This window comes from Argiope bruennichi, chromosome 1 (genome assembly GCF_947563725.1).
Source record: "Argiope bruennichi chromosome 1, qqArgBrue1.1, whole genome shotgun sequence".
Lineage (NCBI taxonomy): Eukaryota > Metazoa > Arthropoda > Arachnida > Araneae > Araneidae > Argiope > Argiope bruennichi.
The window spans coordinates 65,108,367-65,135,942 of NC_079151.1; the positions used below are offsets into that span (position 1 = coordinate 65,108,367).

The window sequence follows — 27,576 nt, forward strand, 5'->3', positions numbered from 1 at the left end:
CATCCATTTTTCTATATGGTTAAAAAGCCGTTTTGCTACATTATAAAATTATTCTTTTACAATACAGCAAGTTACTAGGGTTATTATTAGTCAAACTATTGTTTTTGTGTATTTGAATAATTTTATGTCGACTGTAATTTGTATAATATTTTGAGATGGAGCAAGAAAAGAGAGATAGTAATTCCGTTTATATATTTCGAACAAATACGTTATTACAAGTTTTGAAATTTTTTGACTATGTGAATTATACTTCTATCCCTGTTTTTTAATTAAAAAAAGTTTTACTTTATTAATAAATAATGCATGTCACATTTGTATGATTTTTGTACAAAAGAAATAACCGTTTAATAGTAGGTAATAGTTTAATTAATACAACTAATAAGAAATACAAATGCCATAGACGGTAGTGTGCTATAGATCATAGTACAAATACTATAGGATATATAAGAAACTATATATAAGAAATACAAATGCTATAGACGGTGGTGTGCTATAGATAATAGTACAAATACTATACAACTCTATAGATAAGAAATACAAATGCTATAGATCACAAATATTTTTTCAGGTTTGACGTCGATATTACCTGATATCTCTCAGTCCTTCATGGAAACTACAAACTTGCGGCAAAATCTATAACTGATCCAATAGTGACCTAATATGTTTTTTACTTTATATGATCGCAAAAGAAATTAAGACATTACAGCTCTGGGGATTTAGCAAGGCATTGAACTGACCGTCTTGACTAAATTAATACTATCCAAATATAAATTTTAGATACAACTGTTACCACTTAATTTTTTTAAAAAAAAGGCTTTTTGTTAGAAAACCAAATTCTGATATTATTTTTTAAAATTCTACTGTTTACATATAAATCTATAATTTATTATTACAAAAATAATAAAATTTGAAATATATTCAAAAAATTTTTTTGAATATATTTCAAATTTTCATTCATTCACTCATCAAAATTCATTTAAATGAATACATTAACTGATAATTAAAAACTGAAATATGTAATTATCGTAATAAGCAGATAATATATCAATGGTCAAGTCCATGCAAATAATCGGTATAATGCATTATTATCAGGCCAACAAAAGAAAGTGAAGGAAAAATAGTGTAGAAATTCCGTTTACAGAATAAATTAAATAATATCATGTAAACCACTCACATGGATGCGCTCATGTGAACATACACATGCAATTACGATTCATATCATGTAAATGTATAGTCAAGTAAATCATGTAAATTCATATCATATCATGTAATTTTAAAATATCACGATTTGTAAATGTCAATAATTTTAAAATATCAAATTTTCATACCATGTAAATGTCAATAATAATAACATTCATCAGACGGGGAATTCTGAATAATTTTTATTTTCATTACGTCTGATTAAAAGTGATATGCAGATTGCTTTCCATATAAAAATTCTTTTTCAAAAGATACATAACTAAAAGCATAATGCTCGTTGTTGCTGTAACATTACCCAAATATAAAATATATGGTCCTTAAATAAACTACAATACTTCCTAGTGAAGTTAAATAATATATTTAATCTCAGCTACAGATTCACAAAAATAAATTTCCCATACACAACATTACGCCATCCTGTTATGTTATGTATGGGACATTTATTTTTGTGAATCTGTAGCTGAGATTTCCACACATAATTATTTAGTAAATATACCATATAAATCATTTAGTAAATTTCCATAAAAATTATTTAATAAATTTCTCATGCATAATTATTTAGTAAAATTAGAATTTTTATTCTTCATAATTTCAAAATTATTCATTATATAACATCGTTTACTTTAGAGATAATGGTCCTTGCCTTTTTAATCAAATCTGTGAAAATCATCTATCGATCCATGTATTACAAAATAGAAACAATTCTCAGGCGATTAAAAATTTTAACTTCAAAAATTTTAAGACAATCTTAATTAAGCTTTCGAAGCAATTTTATTTTCCTGCTGTTTTGGAAAGATATTAAAATTTTTAAGTAAGATTTCCGTAAGCTAATTCCATTTTTTCCTGTTCTTCTCTTGCGTAAATTTCCCGAATATTCTTGCTCATATTTTGGAAAAACTTTGAAAGTCATTCGTCTTGTTTTCTGTGATTAAATAGGGCTTTAAAAGTTAATAAAATTATTTTTTGTGTATAAATGTTTTAAAATTTTTAACTATTCTTGATCGTTTTTTTATTTGAAATATTAACCAATTTTTGTAACAACGAAAGCTGAATAAGATCATATAGGAAAAAATGATAAATTGCTTTACATTTTTAAACTGCATCGTATTCACGTTTTTTAAAACTAGCAGATTTCAATAATATCAAACTTCATATAAATACATGTTACTTTTTAAATATGTACTACAATTACCCATTTAATTTGGCTATAGCTGAATAATTTATCTTTTTTTAAGGACGAATTTCTTTTTCTTTTAAACGGTCCAAATGGTGATGACACTTTGCCAGTTATAATCTTATAATGCATATTCTTACAGAAATCTTGTTTTCTAAAATTAATAGAGTAACGAGTTTATTTATGCATGCCATATGATATAATCAAATAAAGTTTCATATTATTATTTTGCAAAGAGTTTTATGTGAATTGTTTAAAAAAAATTGTTTTTTAATCATACGTAAACAGTTTTATAAATATAATTTGTATAAATGTGGTTTAAATATAATATGTGTTCCACTGAATTGGGATTTATTCTTTATTTATGAATTCAAAAATGGATTTATTTAGTTGTTGGTTTCATAGCTACTTCTTTTCAGGAATTTTTGAGACTGACTTCAATATTTCACAAATTAACGAAGTGGCAGGGACTGTATTCCGCAAGAAATTTCTCTTCTATTTCCATACCAATTCATAAGATTCTATCTAAATGTATGTACACTTTCATGAAAGAAGAAACTCTTTATTTTATGCTAGAACTGAACTTAAATATTAGTTTTAAAAAGTCATACATTTTATTAAATAAATTGTTTGGTAGGTACTCAATAAAAGAAAAATAACCATCTAACGCTTCATTCTATTATATTCCGAAAAACAAGAGTACGAGCACATTTCCATTATAAGAATTTCGAAGAGATTTTTTAGTATGTTTTGCAAGCTTTTAAATTTTGCAAGATAATTTTCATTAATTTGAATACAATCTATTTACTTACTTCAAACTTTTTTTTTTAATTTCATGAAACTGAAAACACCTTTTTCTATTTAAACTCGTTAATCCGGTAATTTTTTATTTATTTCGATATAAGTTGTATTTAATTAATAATTAAAAAAATGGTACGGTTTCAGGACTTTCAAAAGATTTTAGTTCTGATCATTTATATTGAATTATTATATAGAAAAAAATCGTGAAATTGGAAATTTTCTGCATTTGAAAAAATGAATCAAATTTCTAATCGGATATTTCATTACAATAATTTTTTCAATGCACTCTCTTTGTTTACAACAATTACTTGTTTGCAAAACTGGAAGCAAGTGCTCTTTATATTTCGAATAGAAACTGAAATGAATTTTGTCAAATCAAAATAAATTGTCTGAAAGCTATTTTCACCAAAATATGTTCAGTTTTGTGCATTCTTTTTTATACAGGACAGTAAGCACTGCAAACGTTTTTACGATATCGGATATATGATAGGAATGTCCACCATTTCTGAAGTAAAAAGTTTTCTGAATGGAAATATTTGAAGTTATATAGATACTTTCTTTTTTTTATTTACAAGAAAAACCTTTCAAAACCGATCTAAAACAATATCGGCTGTCTCGCCAAATATTGTACGATCTAAAACTCTCAGATGTTCATGTCCCAGCATTTATTGGTATTCTTTCTTCCTAAATCTTCATTTCAAACTTTTCCAGTGTGCGAAGACTCGGAAAAATATATTGGCAAAATGAAATAAAATAAGAAGTTGAAAAGGAAAAAAGACGGTCTTTCCGTATTGATCGCAGCATAATTCACAAACCGTGCTTTAGAAGTTTGCAAAACTGGAAGCAAGTGCTCTTTATGTTTCGAATAGAAAGAAGGTGATATTTATGAGTTTGGAAAAGATGCTTTTGAACTTGAGGAAACACTCCGGGGATATTTTATGTACTTACTTGCAAAATTTTCACGCGCAATTTGAGTGGAATCTTTTGGAATTGAAAAATTTAAAGTTTTCTTTTTTGGTTTTTTTTTTTCTTATCTTGGAAAGTCAATAGGATTTTTATGCATGTATTTTAAATGGAAGATAGGAATAATGAACTCATTCAGCTCATGTAAGATTGTAATTTATTTAAATATATATATTAAACTCAATCTTTTACTAGCAAAAGTTGCTTGGCCTATTGGAAAATTATATGCGAAATAGTCCAAAATTACCCTCATTTATTTTTCAAATATATTGAATCAATAAAGTATATTGAATAGCTTTGATAACAATTTTGATAAATGAATTTTAATAGGATATTTTTTTGAAAATTTATGCTGTTAATTATTATGTAAAATTATATTTTTGAATATTTAATATCATTCATGAAAGGAAAATATATTTCTTTGAAAACTACAAGGTGTCCTACAAGGTATACAGCATCTAATTTTTACAGATTCGGATAGAACACGTTTAAACGAGCATTTTGATATAGAGCATGTGGAATCATCGAATATAGCGTCATACTCTAATTACACGAAAAACGTTAATTAGAAATCCAACAGTTTGTATTCCAAATTACGATGCATATGACGATTGCCCTACAGGGAAGCTTCCTAGGTGATTATGCAAATTCGTGGCAACCAATGAGAGGGAAATCGTGTCTGCAAATGAATATGTAAATTCCTGTAGCGTCATATAACGCTAGAAAATGGGTTGGATAAGAATGAATCGTGCGTTATTCGCTAAAAACATTCTGTGTAAAGTGCATATTCGTTGTGGTTCTGAAATGATAAAATGTTCAATTGAACGTGTTTTCATGGTGCTGATTTATCAAGAATTGCAATCATATCACAGTGTGGTAAAAAAATTCAGCAATCACCACAACAAAAACGGCACTACGAAAAAAAGAACTTAGGAAAGATTAGGACCAAATATTGAAGGAAATCGGCACTGTGTTGGACAATGTGCTAGCGAAAATGTGAAGGGAAAAAGAGATGCATGCAAGAACAGAACCTAATATTCAGAAAGTGAAAGTTTTTGAATGACAATGGCATTCCCTTCTTGCACGGATTAGACAAGATAAACGATTATTGGTTTATGCAAGATAGTGCTAAACCTTATCGCACTCTAAAAACTTCAATCTCTTAGCTGAACATTTTCACGATAGACTGATTGAGTTGTATTCCATTACAAAACAAATAATGGTAGATAATGACCACCTTCCTCTCCGGATCTTAACCCTTGCGAATTTTATAAATGAAGTTCGTAAAGATTCTTTCCAAATTTCGTGCAATTGTATGTTTTTGTGTCAGTACACTATTCTCATAGTTATAAGTCTTAATTACCAGTTGATCTATTATGTTAATTCAATTATTGGCATAATCTGGTGATGAGTTTTAGAAAGTAAATCATTAGATTATTCGAAATAATTATAATAAAAAAATCAAAATTAGAGACTTAAAAAAATAGCAAATTATTAAAATAAAATTTATTTAATAAACTGATAAAAGTACTTTTTTAAAATTATTATTATTAAATTTATTCTTGAAAGAATACCATACTGACTTATGAAAGGCTCTGAAGTTCTAACACAATTCTATTCCATACTACGCCATTTTCACAAATGAAACACAAGCTGCACATTTTCCGTTAGATTCACAAGTTCTCAGTGGCTTCCATGAATTAATTTCTATTTTCAAAAGGAAGATATCTTTAACACATATAATATAAAATACAATATGCTATGAGTATTTTTAGTCTATGATTTCATAAATGAATTATTTTACATCTCATGCTTATATAGATATACATAATTAGAATAACATCAACGGTCAAATTTTTCATTTGTTCAACCATTGATTATTTAAAATTTAAAAAAAAAAACAACTTCAGATTTAAAGTATTATTTTACATTAATTAATTAAAAATGATATTAAATATTACTTTCGTACCAATCTTTATATAATTATCTAAATATGTTGTGTTAATTCCCAGAAAAAGAAGATTGCATGTATTTTTATTTTGAAAATTAAAGTATCAAGAGCTAAAATAATTTATTTATAAACAATATTTTTTGAAAAATTTAAATTATTTTAATGCAATTTACAATCTTTTTGTGAAAATATACCTATTAACTATGAAAATATGAGTTTAAAATGAGTTAATTTCAGTGATGAATCGAGATAATTTCTAATTACTTGAGAGAATTTATAATTTTGTTGTTTAAACTTTTTGTTAATTTTAATTTTTAATATGAATAATCATAATTATTTTATTTACGGGAAATATTTTTTTACTGTGAAGACAAAACTTTTAAATAAATTTATATTTATCACTGGTGGAAGAGGACTCCTATCATTGTGTTTTATGTAAAATCGATAGTCTGAAGTTTCCAACGTTTTTGGCAATAAAAATCGATTCAAATTTCTGTATGTCGACAGAATTACTTCTAAAAAGCGTCATTTAAAGCTTCTGTAACGTATTTCCAAATATGGACAAGAACGCAATCTTAAATTCCCATAAAACTTCAATTTCGGTTTTATGAATGGGAAAAACAAATTTTGGACATTGCGTATCTATTCATTTAGAATTTCTATAGCGGAAAATAGCTATTTGACGGTTTATTTAAAAATAGCTATTTTCACGCGTGAAAATTTTCTATTTCTATATTCCTTTGTTGTTCCAAATTTTTTTAAAGTTACGTGTTATAAAATCTGTATTCACTTTCAATTTGTATCTATGTCGTGAATTTTTTTAAGATGAAATTGTTAAGTTAAAATATTCTCTTTATGATCAGAGTTTACCTAACTGACAAATTATGGCAGAAAATTGCATAGTGTTTCCTAACAATTAAAAAAAAACATACTCTAATTTCTCCAGTTTTGTTTAATATATAGTTTTTTCTCAGCATATTTTAATTTTTTTTGTTTTGAAATAAAAATAAAAGGTGTTAACACGTTTTTATTAACTCGCTCTTTTCTCTGTTTGTCTGCTGGATGTAAACTTTACAACCAGTTCATATTACGTTTCCAGTGCTATGTTAGTTTTTTTTTATTTAAATAATTATTTTCACACAAAATTTATAATACGAGATCATTCGACTTTTTAAACATCCATTCATTAGTCATAATATAGAAAATCTAATTTCTCTTTTTATTTCACCTTTTAAATAATTTGTTTTTTTAAATATTAATACTATTTGTAATTTTGATACTATTTCAAGTAATTAAAAATTTAAATTTAAAATGGTGCAGTTGCAGTTATTTGTCTAAATATATTGAAACTCTGAACTAAAAAAAAAAAAACGTTTGTCGATGTATCTATGAATCAAATGTATTCTCTAAAAAATAATGCTACAAAGAAAATGCTTGTTTCTTAAGACTGTTGTTCTTCTATTGTCCTACCCTATTTCTCCCTCATGTAATAACAAAAACAAAATATCAATTTGCATAAAGATATAAAATTTTATTAACTGCCAATTATTCATGCAAATAGGAGAGCATTTCCTTCCCTTTTTTGCTACAGAGTTAACAGAGTTTGATACCTTTACTATCATAAACGTTTTGAGCAATTGCTTTAGTTTTCATTTATTTTTCAGAAAGACATTGCTAATAAATTGATTCAGTTGTGAATGAAATAATATATTAAAAATCATAAACAATCTAGTAACTGTATTATAATAATCTATTATATATTATGCTGTATCTATAAGTTTGATACAATTTCCGATTTAAACAACAATAAAAACATTCTGATTTTTGTCTTTTAACTTCTCTTTTCATATCCTAATATATTGGAAGCTATTGTGTATATTTTGATATCTTTATACTTATAAGACCCCGTAAATAGTGGTTCTGAGAGATTATAATATGCTGAATAATGAAAATTATTGATAATTGAAATTAGCTCAAATTCGGTTATTTTTGGTAATATGAGCTTTGAAGGTCGAGAATGATTAAGTAGTTAAATTATTACATTCAAAATATTATTACATTCATTCCTTATTCCTTAGTTAGTTTATTATTACCGATATTCTAGTTCTTTTCCGGCTCTCAAAATAATTGACTTATTTTGGAAGATAATAGTGACTTAATATAATAAGGACCTCCGAAATTTTTCCATTAATGGCTAATATGTGTTGAGCAGATTTTTCACAGAATAAAGTGTTCAAAAATATGCTATAACTAAAGATGAATTATCCTCATTACATTTCATTTGCAAAATTACCGACATTGTAATGAGTTTGCAAAACCCATTTAAGTAAGTTTGATAAATTGAACATAATGAGCTTTAACGAGAAGAGTGTAAAATACAGAGGTAATTAGTTAGAAATCAGGATAATCTCATTATTTATTTTTAATCTTTCCATCAGTGAGTAGATAAAATATATAGAAAATTAACCCATTTTCATTTCAATCTTCTGCATAGCTAAAACTAAATTTTACTTATAAAGATGGAGATTGAAATAATGTTTCTATTTAATGCCTTAAAAAAATTGTTTTTGCTTTTTTTTCTATGAAATCTTTATTTTTCTGTTTTGTCTTATCTATCTTGGTCTTTTTTTGAATCAATTATTCATTTTTCAGCTTGAGAACAAAGAATGAATTAAATCACAACTATTTGATAAGAGGATCGTTTATCCAAACCACAAATGGCAAAATGAATTTAGTTCAAAAAGTTACCTACAAGGGTTACTTTTCGATATAAACGCCTTGAAGATTTGGGTATTTATCATATCGTTGGAACAGATTTCCAATCATCTCTTCAACGATTGCAACTGCTAGTTATTCTAGATGGGAAATTACGTTTCTTTGAAGTTACTTAATAGTTTGGAAGTTCTTTGAATTTTTTAAGGAAATTGTAGGGGGCAGGAACATCTTATCATTCAACTTCCAAAGTTGCAATTTTAGCATGATGGTTGGGTAGCTTGTTGCCAAGGTTTCTAATATTCCCTATTTCTTTCATACCTCTTGATCAACTCATTCAACAAGCTCTTTGCCCTCGTTTCTCTTCACCGAAAATCGACTCAGAGTTAAGTGATATTCTCTCTTCCTGGAATTGAAGAATTAGCTGTCAGATTAATGAAGTTTATCTGATTCTTAGTTATTAAGTCATAGTTTTGTCAGATTAATGAAAAGTTACAAAGGAACATTAAGGCCAATTACACCACTGACATCATTATTGAAAGAGAGAATCAGAAACTTGGTTCATTGATATGACAAATGCCTCAATCTTCACGGCGATTATGCCAAAAAGATAGCAATATTTGTATATAACTTTTAATAAAGAATTCATAGGTCTTTTCTTAATGTTCATCCGAAATTGGATGAAGGAAAATGACCCAAATATATCCGGAGTTTATTTACAACTATACATGCTTGTTAAAATTAAACTTCACCAACTCAGATGGAGTGCAGTTCGTAATGATATGAAATTTGACGACAAACAAGCTAGATCTTGCACTCAATATTTATTGAAAAAATATTTAAAACAAGAAGTCTTTAACAAGCGACAAAACGTTCTACATAATTTCTATATGAATCCTATCCTTATAAACACAAGATATTATCTACCATCTCTATGATATTGTTCGATATTCTGATTGCCGAACTATATCGTTAAGATACCATAACAAAGGTGTAATGTATCTTGTGATAAAAGATAGCTATCCATAATCCTTTCCATTAGCAAAACATTCTGATTCATATCGAAACTGTATAAATATTCTGATTACCAAACTATATCGTTAAGATACCATAACAAAGGTGTAATGTATCTTGTGTTAAAAGATAGTTCTCCATAATCCTTTCTATTAGCAAAACATTGTGATCCATAGCGAAACTGTATAAATTCTCAGTGATCTCATTCCAAACATGCTGAATAATGTCTTTAAGATGTGTCGATATTAAGGGTCTTCCTCGGTATAACTTATCCTGTAGAAATCTCCATGATGGTGGGCAAGAGATGAAGTCCAGTTATTGGAAAACTCGACTGATCACACATTTGTAGATGAATATATAATATAATATATATTGAAAGCTAGGATGAGTATGGACAGGTACACCATTCTTCATAAAGATGGTATCGTGAAGTTGGTATCCTAGAATCATAGATGTTTCAGCATGTTATAGTGCCGTCTTCCAGTGATGAAGTAGGCTTTGAACCACCTATCAAAGATTGTCTGCACTGATTTCTTTTTTAATAAATTCTCGAGTGCATGATCTAGACTACCTAGATCAGATGTTGTTGGGGAATTTATTTTCGACACTCTTGGGAGTGGTACCCCCCCCAGACACACACCATCCTGCTAATGGCTTTACATCCAACCAAATAGGAGGGTCAATGAGGATGTTAAATAAAAAAAATGACATTATTAATAATAAAAATTTGGCAACTATGCTAATGAGGTTGCACCTACATAAAAAATTAATTGCCTTTACATTAGAGAATTTAAGCACGCATTTCCTTTGAACGAATAAAACAATTATTGAGAATATAATTAATAAAAGGAAAAAAAATTAGAGACAAAAACATGGTGATACATTCTAGTGCCAAACTATTCAAACATTACTTTCCAGTGGAAAATGTCAAATAACTTAAATAGAAAAACAAAAGGTTTTATAATATTAAAGAGTTGAAATTTCGTTTGTAGGATAGTCTAGCTATTGATATAAATAGAGTTACAAGCTGTGACCCTTATAACCCTCCAGTTATTTCATAAATGTTTCAATGTTATTTCCTATTGCAACATTATTTTTATAATTGATGAAGAAAGAAAAAGCATACATCAAAATTTCTTAAATTTCAATTAGAAGCCTAAACTTCGTCGCATTAAAAACGCTGTTTTACGAAAACAAACCAGCCATTAATTTTAATTTCTAATTTGTTACTAAAATTGTTTTAAAATTCGTTTAAATTTAAAGTTTCCATTTAAATTCTTGGAATGACTACTTTAAATTGATTTTTTTGTCTATCGTTGATCAATAAATCATTTTCATATTCACTTTCCAATTTCGTATTCACATTAACATTTCTGTAATAAAAGTCGAGATACAAAATAGTTTTTTTCGTATGAGGAGACTAGACGGGAGTAAGAAAGCTGCAAAAAGAATTCTTTAAAGAAAGATACGCAAAACTTACTTTTCACGTTAAATGAAGAAAAGACACGCAATAGAATAAAAATATGTAGCAGTTTATGACCTGAAAATTATTGACTTCAGCATAAGAGATTAAAACTTCGGAACTTCTGGAAAATATTGAATTCACATCTTCTAGTAAAAAGGCACTCTATATAGATATGTTACTAAGAGTTCTAGAGAGAGTTAGAGAAGTGTTAGGCCGGTTGCTTTAGGGCATCACCCTTAGTCCAGTTTCAATGTAGAGTTTGTCATCGTTTAGATTATTCCAACTGCTGGATAAAATGGCGATAGTTCAGGAATGACGATATACGTTTTGAAATAAATCTCATAATGCGCATGACTGTTTCTTTTTCTAAACTAATTGTATCTTATTAAATACACTATGTTTTCAAAGTGCCAATAATATTGAATATAAAAGATACGATTTAATTAGTTATCCATTTAAGATATATTTTCACCAATGTTTTCCTTAATTCACAACCAAGTTTTGCGATAGTTTTTTTGCTATTAATAGACAAAATAAATCATTTGTTTCATTTGTACCTGCTAAGTAATTTAAATTCGAATTATTAACAATTAAATATTTATTTTTTAGAAATTTGATTTTGAAATGTTTTTCAGTTTTTATTTCTTAAATAAATTAAGGGAAAAAGGTTTTGTTTTATTTTGCTTTAGGTATTGTTTATAAATAACATCTTATTTCCAGTCTGCAACATTATGCTGTATTGAGTAAAATAATTTGTAAACAATGACATAGATTTAAGTACCTTGATTTTCAAGAAGTAACTTTTAAACCAAAATCGTAGCATGAAATGATATTCTCAAACGGATAAACAAAACTTGCATATGAAAAAAAAACATCAAATTATTTATTTATTCTTTAACATTGACTCGAATTTTCTGTAAACCGATGTAATAACAATTTCATTGTATATCTTATCTGTAACAACAAAAGAAAATGTTCAAAACATATTCGCATATCTTTTAAAATAAAATTTAGCATGTTGCTTAAAGGCAACATGTGGTATTTTAAAGTTTATGTAATTAAGAGACTAAAAATACTAATTTTTCATTATTAGTACTTATTTTTTTCTTGCGATTAAAAATTACAAGATATTATGAATTAATAATATCATATATTCATTCTTGTATTTTTGCAATTTATTTTTACTTTTGATCCTTCAGAAGAAACGAGATATCAATCAGATTCATAAACCGAAGTATATATTCTCTAGTTTTTTAAAATCCTTTCTGATGCATTTTTTCGTTTTTATATTTTATATTAAATATGATTTTTTGGCAAAAAATAAATATGTTTTTAAATAAGCAAATATTTTCAGAAGGTGTTTTTTTTAACAATAAAGCAAAACTTAGTGCATATACTTACGTAAGCTTAAAAATCGAATTGTCTTTGATTTATGTAATTAAGAAATGAGGTTTTAAATATATATCCAATAACTTTTGTTTAATTTTTATTGGACAAATTAGACTTTTAATTCGAAAAATGCGCAATGACAAGAAAAAAAAACTCGTTTTAAAGAAATAATCGAAGTTTCATCGTGATTTCATGTATTTAGAATTACAATTTCTTTACAAACAATATTGTCATTAAAATCATTTGATATCTGAACAAAGATAACTCATCTCTTTTTTAAACCTAATTATTGAGACATATAAAGAAAAGTATAAAATTGCAGAATTGTTTACGCTTTTGTTCAACGAATATGCTTCTAACATAAAAACTAAAGCAGGTTAATTTTGTACTGTAATAGAGCAATTACGTGATTCCTTTCTTCTCTTACTATTCAAAAGAAATATTTTGGGTGTGTAACAGCATTAATTTTAGAGGTAGAATCTTCAAAACAAGATAATTGCTCGTAAAAGTTTAAAAGTAAATTTTTATTTCTGTATAGGGAGTTTCAAAATTTCTTATTTATTCTCTTAAGATACTTTTTTTGCATAGTGATTTTTCTATTTCTGTTATGTTGCGTTGAATTAATAAATATTAAATATATTACCTTATTTGAATGTTAAAAAGGATTAGATGACTAAAAAATTGCCTTAGATATAGAGCACTAATTCGAAAATTCGTTGCATTTTTGCCTTGGTTAGTTTTATCTTTTCTTTAGTATAATTTTTCTGTTTGTTCTTATCTATGTAGCGGTGATAATTTATAATATAACTGCAACGCGTATGGCTGTAAATCTAGTGAATAATACATTAAAAAGAAATGATGTAAAATAAATTTCAATTGTTTTTAGATATTAAAATTAGAGAAAAAATTGTACTGAAATAATAATTATATCATTGAAAGTCTAAGATTCTTAATTTTAACAATGGCGTCAACAGGGTTGGTTGTGCGCTTATAAGTTATGATGTAATGACAGCATTAAAATATTCCCTTAATTTTTAAATTTGAAATTTTGAAAAACCCTTTATTAGTGTACCGCTGCTAATTAAGAAATAATTAAGTACTAAACTTAATATCTCTTGACTCTACCTTGTAAAGTGTTTTGAACGATAAATTTTGTAATGTAAATGCTTTTGAATGATTTTTATCTGTAAATTGTGGTATACCTGTCACAATTTACAGATAATGAAACATCTTACAAATTTTAGCATGGATCTAAAGTATAAATGAATACATATTCAAGAATAGATAAGATAAACCTTTAATTAGTTTGTAAACTTTGAGGAATCGTTTTTCAGGAATCATGTTTGACATAAAGTTTTGTAGATGCGTCCAGTGACTAACAATCGAAAAGAATTTTGAAGCATTTTTTTTTTAAATCGCGGTATTATATTTTAAAATTGAAAAAATAGTGCTGTTTAAAATATGAAAATATGATCAGTTTACAATAGGTTTACAGTTACATCATTTTTGCAATTGCATCGGATTGAGATAAGTGACGACCAAATGCAGGGAAGCGTGTTTTCATTTGCCAAAACTGTGGTTTTTCGCTAATTAAAAATAAAGGACTATAATGTAAAATTTCCAATCAATTGGGTTATCTAAATCATTAAATTGAAACTAATATATTTAAAGTATTGAGTATATTGAGTGTCCCAGAAGTTTATCAAGAAATTACTTTTCTGATAAAAATGTAAGTTTTCACACACATGCACGCACGCAAGCCTTCAAATATATGTGGTGACAGCAGATTTTGAAGAATACAATACAAAATATATCTTTCATATTAGTGCGTATTATTTTAACGTAAAGATTAGTCAGAAACATTATTGGTGACATAGGTCTTAGGAAAGCAACTCTTAAAAGTATTTAAAAAATGTAAAAAAACTAGGAAATGTACTTCAATTTATATATATTTTTTTACTACTATTCACACAAAGATACAGGGCGATATTTTTTTTAACATTATGAATGTTGTTCAATACCATACGATATTTATCATTGCTAAGAATTTTATTCAATATGATACATGTATCATAGAAATATTGTAGTAAATCTTATAAAGCTGAATTTTTGAAATCTTTTTTGTAAATGTTGAATCAAGCGTAGAATAAAAAAAGTTTTCTGTTTTATCCTAAGCATTCATTTATCATACACGCTGATATCAAGCCCTAACATCAAATTTCTAATTAATATTTGTTATTGTATGTAAAAAATGTGCTTCAATTTATATTTTTTTAATACTATTCACACAAAGATTCTGCGCGATATTTTTTTTTAATACTATTCACACAAAGATACTGCGCGATATTTTTTTTTAATATTATGAATGTTGTTCAATATCATACGATATTTATCGTTGCTAAGAATTTTATTCAAGATCATACATATATCATAGAAATATTGTAGTAAATCTTATAAAGCTGAATTTTTGAAATCTTTTTTGTAAATGTTGAATCAAGCGTAGAATAAAAAAAGTTTTCAGTTTTATCCTAAGCATTCATTTATCATACACGCTGATATCAAGCCCTAACATCAAATTGCTAATTAATATTTGTTATTGCATGTAACAAATGTGCTTCAATTTATATTTTTTTAAATACTATTCACACAAAGATACTGCGCGATATTTTTTTAAATACTATTCACACAAAGATACTGCGCGATATTTTTTTTAATACTATTCACACAAAGATACTGCGCGATATTTTTTTTAATATTATGAATGTTGTTCAATATCATACGATATTTATCGTTGCTAAGAATTTTATTCAAGATCATACATATATCATAGAAATATTGTAGTAAATCTTATAAAGCTGAATTTTTGAAATCTTTTTTGTAAATGTTGAATCAAGCGTAGAATAAAAAAAGTTTTCAGTTTTATCCTAAGCATTCATTTATCATACACGCTGATATCAAGCCCTAACATCAAATTGCTAATTAATATTTGTTATTGCATGTAACAAATGTGCTTCAATTTATATTTTTTTAAATACTATTCACACAAAGATACTGCGCGATATTTTTTTAAATACTATTCACACAAAGATACTGCGCGATATTTTTTTTAATACTATTCACACAAAGATACTGCGCGATATTTTTTTTTAATATTATGAATGTTGTTCAATATCATACGATATTTATCGTTGCTAAGAATTTTATTCAAGATCATACATATATCATAGAAATATTGTAGTAAATCTTATAAAGCTGAATTTTTGAAATCTTTTTTGTAAATGTTGAATCAAGCGTAGAATAAAAAAAGTTTTCAGTTTTATCCTAAGCATTCATTTATCATACACGCTGATATCAAGCCCTAACATCAAATTGCTAATTAATATTTGTTATTGCATGTAACAAATGTGCTTCAATTTATATTTTTTTAAATACTATTCACACAAAGATACTGCGCGATATTTTTTTAAATACTATTCACACAAAGATACTGCGCGATATTTTTTTTAATACTATTCACACAAAGATACTGCGCGATATTTTTTTTAATATTATGAATGTTGTTCATTATCATACGATATTTATTGTTGCTAAGAATTTTATTCAATATCATACATATATCATAGAAATATTGTAGTAAATCTTATAAAGCTGAATTTTTGAAATCTTTTTTGTAAATGTTGAATCAAGCATAGAATAAAAAATAAAAAAAATTCTGTTTTATCCTACGCATTCATTTATCATACTCGCTGATGTGGCCCTAACATCAAATTGCTAATTAATATTTAATATTTCACATATTTCTAAAGACGCTACTGATCTTCAAATCAACAATATTTTATATTGATACATTATATAAATAAGCAGCTCTTAAAGAAGATTTAAAAACAAACAAACTTGATAGATTTTTTTAAAAATGTTTTCCATAGCATAAAATATCCGAAACAGCTCACGCCATCTGGCAGGTGTTCAAAATTATGCGGTCCGTCCCTAAGTAGCCCTTATGTTGCTTTAAAATGGGACACTAACGTAACTAAACTAATCGAAAACAATGTTTTTAAACAAATAAAATTACGATTATTTTACTTCCACCAAACGAAAATAGATTTAGAAAATGAAATTTAATAAATATCTAGTTTACATGAGTATATCAACATAAAAATAATATATCTGTTTTAGTAATAAAATTCATTGTAATGAGAATAAGAGAAAAATCATATCAATTCAAACAATCATGAATTCCAAATTAGATAATTTAAAAATATATATATGGCAAACATTCTATGTAATGAGACGTTTTTTTTATCTGACGAATTAATACCAATCTTTGAACTGTCGAAACAATTTCCCTCGTTTTATTTGTTATTACTTAACTATTAATTATTTGAATATTTTAATATCAAGTTTAAGAAACATGACTTTGATGTATAAGCTTTCATTTTATTTTTATCAAACGTTCATTTATAGCGAAGTTAATATTTTAATATAACTCGGCGGTAAAATGAGAGTTTAAGAAAAAATGGTTCTTTAAGAAAAAAAAATGTTCATGTTATTACGAATATAAGTATGTAAATTGAGCTGCCTAAAAGTATTAAAAAATATTTTGCGGTTAAAAATTACTTGCTGGTGACCGAGTAAAACAAAAGTATAATAAACAAAGATTTACTGGAAATACGTTGAGAATGAAGTTACAAATTGAATTTGCTTGAGAGACTTCATGTTTTTTCATATATATATTTTTCAGCTTGTTAGTTTTAAGAAAAAATATATTCAACATAAACTTTATTAATAAAATTCTGAAAAAAGAGTGAAAAAAATATTCTTTTAAATTTCTGGCGAATTCTAAATATTTAAATAATGCGAAATTGAAATAGATGTAAAACTCAATTTTCCTTAATTTGATGGCAATAGCAAAATTATTTTCAAAATTAAAATCAGATTATATTGGCTTTTATACTTTGTTAAAAATTATAGTTAATCAAATTAAGTTTACTATTCTTAATTCGCTGTCTTCTCTGAAAACAATTAAAAAAAACATTCTAATCTTTCAGCAAGCTTTTAATTTCCTTTAATTACTTTTAGTGCTATGATTTGAAATATGAGTTGCATTGCGAATATAATACAGGAAAAATTTAATTGATATATATATATATAAATAAATTTAATTATTCTCAATATAAGTTGATTTCTAACAAAAGACAATTTTACGCCCTCTTTGTTTTATCGTATATTGAATTATTCGCTTTTAATTTATTTCGCTTTTTATTTTTTTTTTATTTTGGAAAAAAGCAAACAGAGAGTTAAGATTAAATTAATAAATTGAAGATAGTGGCGTTTAATATCTTTCCAAACTGATATCCTTTATTGTTTCTTCTTTTGTCCTAAATTCCTTTTTAATTTAGTTTTGTGTTTTATTCTAAATTTTTTATATAATCTGAAGTTTTATAGGAATTTTTTTTAAATCTAAAGTTTAGATAATCTTTTCCCGCTTGTTTTCTTTTTAAAAAACTACATTTTGTGATGAAATAAATGCTGCCTGAGAGAATTTCAAAAATGCAGACTTTTTTTTAGTGTCTGATTGTCAAAAAGTGAAAAACTAATTTCATTAATTCCCGAACAGTGTTTTCCGTTCTCAGCAAAAAATCAGAATGTTGAATTGCTAGTAAAAATATATGGATATCTTACATTAATTTGATTTTTTCTGTTATTTTTTAAATGTAATAAACTGAGGATGAAGGATATAGAAAGTATCGTTTGATATATATATGAAATACATTATTAAAATAAAAACTACAATTCGTCTGTCTGTTCATAGTTTCTTTCTATATTATTTATCCAAAATGAAATAAAAGTTTGGACGTAAATCAATAGCTGCAAAGAGTATCTTTTAATGAGACTTGCGACTTGAGACTTTAATGAGACTTGCGACTTGAAACTTTATTGAGATTATGTCAGTAATATTCAAATTCATTAACTTTTGTTTACTATTCTGGGAGTAATAACTTTTCCAGAGATGTTTAAAAGGAAATAGTATAGAAAGCATTTTTTCTTTTACAGAAGACTTAAGAAAAAATACAAACTTTTCTGCTTCCTATAAAATTGATTTAAATTAAATAAAAGAGAACATTTAAAGTTTTAAGCAATAATAAGAAAAGCGATAAAAAGTAATATAATGATAAAGGGAATCGCAAGGTTAGATTTACTTGAAATTAATTAGCTAACGTTCTTCTTCTGTATTTTGATATTCATTATCATTTTCTTCTTAAAAATTTTTCTTCATCTTGCAGTTCGTCATTTTCCAACGTACCGCTTATTTCAGCAAGATGGATTAGTAATATCGTAGAATTTCCAGATCGTTTTAACTTAAAGTCTGAAGAAGAGATTGGTAAATTAATTTCCAATTAATTGATGTATACAAAATGTCTCCAAATTTTGAGTGATATAGTCATAAAATGAGTAAAGTAAACCCTGGGGATAAAACAAAATACTGCAAAACTTATGTTACAATTTCGGACACATTGTGTACGTGAGATCGGTACGATGAGTTTGAAAATATTTTCCAAGAAATGGTCGAGTCATCTGAGTTGGTGGACTTCAAACAAGTGGTAAAGAAAATAGACTACTAAAAGGGAAAAATTATTCCCGTTCTTAGAAGTGACGATAGTCAGAGAAACACGTGAACTGTGCATGTCAGGCGTTCCGTCCGATGGAGAATATAAAAATGATATTAATTGAAATTCATTAAATTGAAAAAATTATGATAGAGAACAATAAGAATAACATTAATTATTTTCTTTAAAAAAATCTTTAAAGTAATCTTAATATATTTCTCTTAAAAGGGAAAAAACTGCCCTATCGTATTCAGAGAATTAATAAAAAATTTATCAGACGAATAAAATAATATTTTTATAAGATTTTTAATTTTTTTCCAAGATTTTAGTCATGAAAAAAAATTAAGAAAAAATATTTTATATCATTTGACAAAACTTATTTGTATTTTACTGCAAACTTAAACGGTTAGTTAATTCTAAATACAAATTTCATATAAAATTTCTCATCGATATTTTCAAAGACATAAAAACCTCAACTTAAGATACTTGTATTAGGAATTTATTTACAATATTTTAATTATAGAGGGGTAGATTTAGAAATATAATATATTCACGAATTTGTCTCATATTGAAACTGTATTTCTGTTAGGGAAAACTTTTTTTTTAATTAGAAGTCAGAAAGAAATTAATAAAAAGTTTTCATTTGAAAAGAAAGTTAAATTAATATAGCCATTTATTTTCAAGGTATCATTTATTGCAACAGAATATTTAGGGTATGACCATACCAGATGATGGATTAGAATATAATTTCATGCCGATTTAAGTGCAATCATAACTTTCAATTACAGATAAGTATGGAAACACAAAGGCCAGATTTCGAAATATTTTATTTTATGCACATTAAATTAATATAAATTAATTGAAAATATAGTTTATGAAAAATTAATATATAGTAGGTAATAAGTGCATTAATTCCGAAAATTTATATAATTTTTCCTAACTTCGACACTTCTATTATAGAGCTATTATATTTCGGTTGTACAAACATATTTCTGTTATTCTAATCAGGTATTTAGAAATTGTAAGCATCTAGTTCACAACTCTTCTCATTAACATACAACCTCCATTATCTGATTTAAGCTCAGCAGAAAATGGTAAATACATAAAGCTTAACATATACATTAAGTACTTCATACTTATATTAATTTTGCTATGGCATATTGGAATACATCTTTTCAGATACTATTTGACACTGCAAATAGCAAAGTAAAAAATCTAGAAAATTCCATTATGCTGTATTCATTATCTTTTCTAAGAATTTCATTGATTTCAATTCACAAACAGTTACAGTCCCTGGCACCTGTCTAAACGTGTCAAATAAAGCCTCAGTCATGGTTACCGAGCAATGGGCTTTTGTTTTCTCAGAAATAATGAGCAATTTTTACAAATATCGTACAATGCTTCCCTGTCTTCCCCTTCCTTGATATATTGAGGAAGTTGATACACGATTCGAAAGTGGCATGCTTATCAGCATTCGGATCTCTTTTTATGACGATTAAATTCTGTTATATGCTCAACAGTTCCAATTTCGAATCCTTTGAATGGTTAGTTAATACGTGGAGGCATTTAGGAATGAGATTCAAAGCATGCCAGACATGTTAATCTGGCATGAATTCAGATGTCGCATTTGTATTTCATTAATGCTCAGAATATTTCATAATTTGCATTCCATCAATCATAACTATGCAGATGTTTTTCTCTAGGAATAGACCATGTTTTTTCGCTTAGTATTTCTATTTTTTTTCAATGTTTGGACGGTATACAGGCTGTTATATTCATGTTGTATAAGGTTCTTAAACTACAGTAAAATATACTTATTATTGTGGTGTAATGTGTTTGTTGAAAGAGCTATTGAACAATAAATATAAAATTTTGCACTTGGTTTTTTTATATTGAATTTAAATTTCTTCATTTAAAGAAAGTTCCATACTTTCTTTGATGAGGTTTCGTTGTGAAAGGATATAAATATTTTAGGATTAATTCACAAATTCATAAGATCACTCTGGAAATTAGAAGTACTGTGTTTTTCACCTAATAAGATGATATATAAGTGTCTTAATGAAGAGAAATAATCCATTTGTATTTCTTATAATAAATTATTAACTTTTTTCAACATTTCGTATTTTTTGTATTTTTATTATAGTCCTGAATTTTTAAAAAAATATATAATGTGTAAATTCTTATGGAAGATAAATTTTAATAAATCATAGCTTATCAAAGTCTCCATATTCTAATCTTTAACTCTTTACCGTCCAGATAAGATATATATCATAGCTCAGTCAAAACGATTTCAAAGAATTAACTATATGAATCTAGTTGGGAACTTATTTATTATATTTGTTTGGAATAATTTATCACAAATTTTCAAGTCCTTTACTATGATCTGAAGAAGGAGATTACATCAAAAATAAGAGCTTGCATTATATTAGATACACAAGGGTTACTTTAACAACATACTTTAATAATTTGTATTATTAAAATTTTCTTAGCAATCTTTATCTGTTCGTTAGGGATCAGAGTTACTTAAATAGGTTTTATTACTTCTCCATATTTGCTTTTAATAGTATTTTTTTTTATTTCATACTTTCAGTAGATATTTACAGTTTCATTATGCAAAATAATGACCATTTATTAATTCAAAATTAAGAGAAGAATAGAAAAAAAATCATTCTAAAATACTGATATTGTCGATTATTTTAATAATTACATTAAAGAAATTGCTAAAAAATAATGATTGTTGTATGTTCTACATAAATTATATTGAAGTTTATGATTGGGATAATTTGAATATCTTAAAACTCTCGAGTTAAAATTATTGTAAACATCTTTAAATTTGTTTTTAAAAGCATTTATGCAGCATCTAAAAGTCATCATTTGCATTTTTTTCATTTCAGATCAATTGATTCCTGAAAGATGTGAAAAAAAGTAACCAATGATGCTTCTACCATCAGGATTCCCAAATGAATCCTTGTCAGTGACTTCATCGGAGAATGACGAAGACATAGATAGTTCCTGGGACATTACCACCAAGTGTCTCATCGGCATTCCTCTGGCAATAATCATCTTCATGGCCTTAACAGGCAACTTTTTAGTCTGCCTCGCTATTTACACAGATAGAAGACTCCGCAAGTTAGGAAATCTTTTCCTTGTTTCGTTAGCAATATCGGACCTTTTCGTGTCATCTTTGGTTATGACATTTGCTGTGGCGAATGATGTCATGGGATATTGGATGTTTGGACCACAATTTTGTGATACGTGGATTGCATTCGATGTCATGTGTTCAACAGCTTCTATTCTGAATCTTTGTGCAATTAGCTTGGACAGGTTCATTCACATTAAGGATCCATTACGTTATGGTCGTTGGATGACCAAACGAGTCGTCCTTTTGGCTATTGGTGGAATCTGGATCATGTCAGCTTTAGTGTCGTTCCTTCCCATTAGTCTTGGATGGCACAAACCTAAAAAGGTATCAGATAGTCTAGATGAAGAGCTCCGCCCAACTTGTGCCCTTGACTTGACACCTGTATATGCTATAGTTTCTTCTATAATAAGCTTTTATGCACCGTGTGTGGTAATGGTTGCTTTATATACTAGACTTTACCTCTATGCACGCAAACATGTACGCAATATACGAGCTGTTACTAAAACGACAATTAGTTCAAAGCATTCTGGATCGAAATCCTGTAACAGCAATCATAATCATCACAATATGGACCATAAAGCAGCTATAACATTAGGATTCATAATGGGAACTTTCCTTGTTTGTTGGGTACCTTTCTTTTGTATTAACATTGTTGCTGCCGTCTGCAAGTCTTGTATCTCAGATATGGTGTTCAAGTTTCTCACCTGGTTAGGGTATTGCAATTCGGCACTGAATCCAATCATATACAGCATATTCAACACTGAATTCAGGGAAGCTTTCCGGAGGATTCTTCTTACTTATCTGCAGGCAGAATGCTGTTCGATATCGATTTGCAAGGACACATCACGTGATCGTAGTGAGACCAGGCGAACAACTCTTGCAGTTGGTAATAGTAATCATCTTCGTCCACCGTCATCGCCTATGATTCCTGATCCTATCAATAGGATTGAAATGCAAGGCGAGTGGTCTGGAAAATCATCTGATGTATGAAGTTGAATATTGAAACCGATCGGTTTTAGACCAGTATGAAGGAACGTCAAAAATAGGATCACACAAAGGAAACCGAGGTGTTTGAAATACAAGAAATTTCGCCAAGCAATACAAGAACAATTTTTCTTATTTTCACATCATTTTTTTTTCTTTTTCAAATTTTCATCATTTCTCAAATAATGCTAGTTATAAATAGATTTAGTGTGAACCTCCAATACAAATAATTTATTTCATAGATGCATTTTAAACAAATTATTAGTTGATCAAATTTCATATTATCTAAAAAAAAATTGTAGGAACTTTCTCTATACTTGTTGATACATACTTAGAATCTACAATATATCTTGGAACATATGGAAAAAAATTCATGTTTAATTAATTCCTTTTATTTTAGTTTGAATGAAAATTATACTGAAATGATTTATATGGAATTTTAAAGCTTAAGATGAATAAAAACCTTATCGAGTGCTTTACAATTAAAGAATTTAATAACTTATTAAATTCTAATTTCTATTCATTAAGAATATCTATTTATATTCTTCACTAAGACTAGTTACATTTTGATTTAAATCAATCTTCTAGTAATGAACCTACTTATGATTTATTCGTTATTGTTCAGATTATTGTAAGGAACTGAAAATCGACAAGTTTCATTTTCATAAATTTTGAAATATATATTACAAAATTTGTTTGCTTCAAGATAAATTTTCCTTTTGAATGACGATTTCAGCATTCGTGCTGTTTTACTCGAACTGAATGCAATATCTTATAAAATTTATGCATTCGTCTAAAGAGAGCAATTCATAAAATAACATAAACTGATGAAAGCAGAGTGAGAATGAAGATAAAACAATCTAATACATAAAATAAAATCAATTAATGAAAATTTATTATTCACAATTCATACCCTTGTGAAGTTAAAGCATATAAAATTTTTTTATTTAAAGAAATAATTTTATTATTTTTAATTATTTTTTGATATTTATACATACTTCTTAATTAACTTCAAACATATGTTTTAATTAAATATTTGTCATAGGAAAGCATATTAAAAAAAATTAGAAATAAATCTATACTTCTTATGGATTTTTCAGCAATATAATACCGTTTTATAGAAATATTTTAAAAATTCTATTATTTAAGAATATTTTTTAGAATTTAGTCATTTTATAAAACAATGTATTCAAAAGCACTATTTCTTTATTTAACATATGCATGTACAAAACTCTGAAACCATGTTCATACATTTATATAGATTTCTGTTGAAAATATTCCAAACGTACGTGTCTAGTCATTTTTTAAGATGATTTGTAACGCTTAGTAATCAGTCATCATTACATTTTTGCTTACTTAGATAAACGTAAAGCCATTATAAACCTTGCAGTATTTTTCTCACGTCTGATCCTTAGTTCAGAATTAATATAATTCTTTATTTTTGTGATGGATATGATTGTTCACTTTGAAAAAAAACAAATGTTTTGGAAAAAAGGTAAGAATTCAGATAAAATGCATTACTTAATTGCAATGAGAACTAACTGTTATGAGTAAAAAGAGAAATATAAAGGTAGAATTTGTGAAAATGATCGAAATACTTTGAAACTTCGCCAATTAAATTCTTTCAAAACATTTGCGAATAAGATTACAAATTATCTGTCTCTTGTAGTAAAAATGTATTACAGTTAATTTTATTATTTCATGTGAGAGAATCTTCATTAGAAATTAATAAAGGGCTTCATGTTAATACATTTTTAGGAAGTAATTCAAATTTAAATTTTAAGTGCACATGTTTGGGCATCAAATTCTTCAATAATTGGATGAGCTTTGTCTTGAGCTTATTGTTTATAAATTTCAAATTAAAAGCGACTATTTTTCATTATTTAATGAGATACATGTCTGGCAAAAATATTTCTAAATATAAATTTAATTGTAATAAAGCTGTCATTCTTCTAAAATACCTATTCTACAGCTAAAGAATAATTCAGCCTCATATATATTCATGTTTAAATTCATACACATATATATGTATTTTTAAATGATTAATATTTATTTATTACATTTATCAAGCTAACGTAAGTCATTATTTTCTAAAATTAAAATTTAAGATTAATTATTTGTGAATTGGTTCATATTACTATTTTATCATAAGTAATATATTCAATTTCAGCTCAAAAGTTCTAAAAAATACCCATTTATTTTTAAATGGAATTTATTATCCATAATTAATTCACATATAAAATATCTTGAATTATTTTTTCCTTAAAATTTTGTTTTTTATACATACATTTTCTTATTCATATGGAAATTTCATTAATAATTCATTTTGTTAAATACTAAAATGATCCATATTTCCTTTAAGATATTAAAATTTAATATACTATTTCAATTGTATACCATATAAAAAGATTATTCATTTTCTAACAACATATTTTTAGTCGAGATGAGTTCTGATTTTTTCTTTATTACTGTAAAGTGTAAAAAATCGCTTAAAAGAATAAAGATAATGTATCCTAAAGTTTTGTTTTTAGGTGAAATTTTAATTACATTTATTAAAAATTTCTACCTTCTTAAATTACATAAGACGACCAATTAATATTAACTATAATATTAAATTTAGAAGAAAGTACTAATATTTTATATTATATTACATTTTAATGATTGATATAAAATTTCATATGATTTTAAGATTTTAATAACAAGGTGACAATACTCAAAGAAATTCAAAATTAAAAAAATATATATATTCAAAATCTTTACAGAATAGTTTTACAGAATTTTATGCTGATTCTATCGTTTATATTTTTATGCTCCAGATATTCTTCTCCTTTATATTGCCAGATTGTTGAAAGAAAAATCGAATTTCGAAAATCTTCCACAGAATTTAAATAAAATCAAAATAATTGTGCACATTTAATATTTTAGGAAATTCTAAAAAGTGCTAATTATATTTCGAGCTTCAACAATAGTACGAAATGGATATGAAAGTATTGTGGAGATGAGCTTACTGATATATTCTTGAAATAAGCAAATGATTTTAAAAAGAATCTAATTTGACTGCTGGTCCAATTTTCAAGCTATCTCTTTGAACATATTCTAATTAGTACTAGTATATGTTACTTCGCATATGTCGTTATAAAAATATTGAAATAGTAAAAGCTGACTTAAGCCTCTCTAAAATACTAGAAATATATTACGTTATTTATCATATTTATTGTACCATTATATATTGTGAACATCATTTCATATATTTATGTGTGTATTATGAAAAAAAAATCAATAAAATGATAGATTCATTTTTTTAGATATATTTGGTTTTACTGTTTTTAATTGTGATTTCATCAATCGAAAAATCAAAGGCAAATAAATGTATAGATGATTTTTAAAGTACGTTTAGTTTATTTTAAAATTATTGTCATAATGTTGAACATTTTTATCAATATCGGATTTTGAAAAACATAAGGATATTAAGAAAAAATTAATTAATCAGTATAAGATTTCCTAAATCAGAAAGTTTTGTGTATTTCTTATCATTGTATGCATACAACTTTGGTTTTTCATATATGTTTATTTGTCTTTTCATCTAAAAAGTTAAATAAATAAAATAATGCCATATTGTTTTTTCTTCAGTTAATATAATATTATATAGTATATGTATGTGTGTGTGTATGTTCATAATTTTTACTTAACTCTGAACCGATGCGTCTCATTAATTTCTAAATATTTTCCTCAAAAACAATTTTAAATCAATTAAAACTTTGAATACGCAAACAAATTTTATTTAAAAATTCATAGAACATGAATTAAATCATATATCATCGATAATAGTCTTTTATGAGTAAATAATTTATAAAATATAAGAAAAAACAAAATCATCCGTTTAGAAAAGGGTAATCCAGATAATTTAATCGATTTGTATAAAATGAAAAAGCAAAAGTAGCAATAGCATGAAAAAGTTTTTAAAAGTATAGTTCTTAATTTTATATATCATATTCTTCAAATAAAATTTGCATAATATGGAATGAAAATACTTTATTTTTCCTCCTTCCTAACAGTTCCTTTCAAAGAAATGCTTAAATAATAACGTTTGATACTGTAATTCATTTTTCATCCATTCCTACATATAAAACATAAAGATGCCTTTTTGCCATTGAACAATAACTAAAGTAACAT

At 26.3% G+C, this 27,576-nt stretch overlaps 1 protein-coding gene across 4 annotated transcripts in view; it reads left to right on the top strand.

The window, feature by feature from the left end:
- Positions 1 to 23,717, top strand: part of LOC129964606 (dopamine receptor 1-like) — a 212,006-nt gene extending 188,289 nt beyond the window's left edge. For all 4 annotated transcript variants that reach the window (XM_056079114.1, XM_056079116.1, XM_056079115.1 and 1 more), the window contains one exon: positions 22,172 to 23,717. In XM_056079114.1, the coding sequence (XP_055935089.1) occupies positions 22,210 to 23,409 (1,200 nt within the window). In that variant the 5' untranslated portion in view covers positions 22,172 to 22,209 and the 3' untranslated portion in view covers positions 23,410 to 23,717. The remainder of the gene's footprint in view (positions 1 to 22,171) is intronic.
- The last annotated feature ends 3,859 nt before the right edge of the window (positions 23,718 to 27,576 follow it).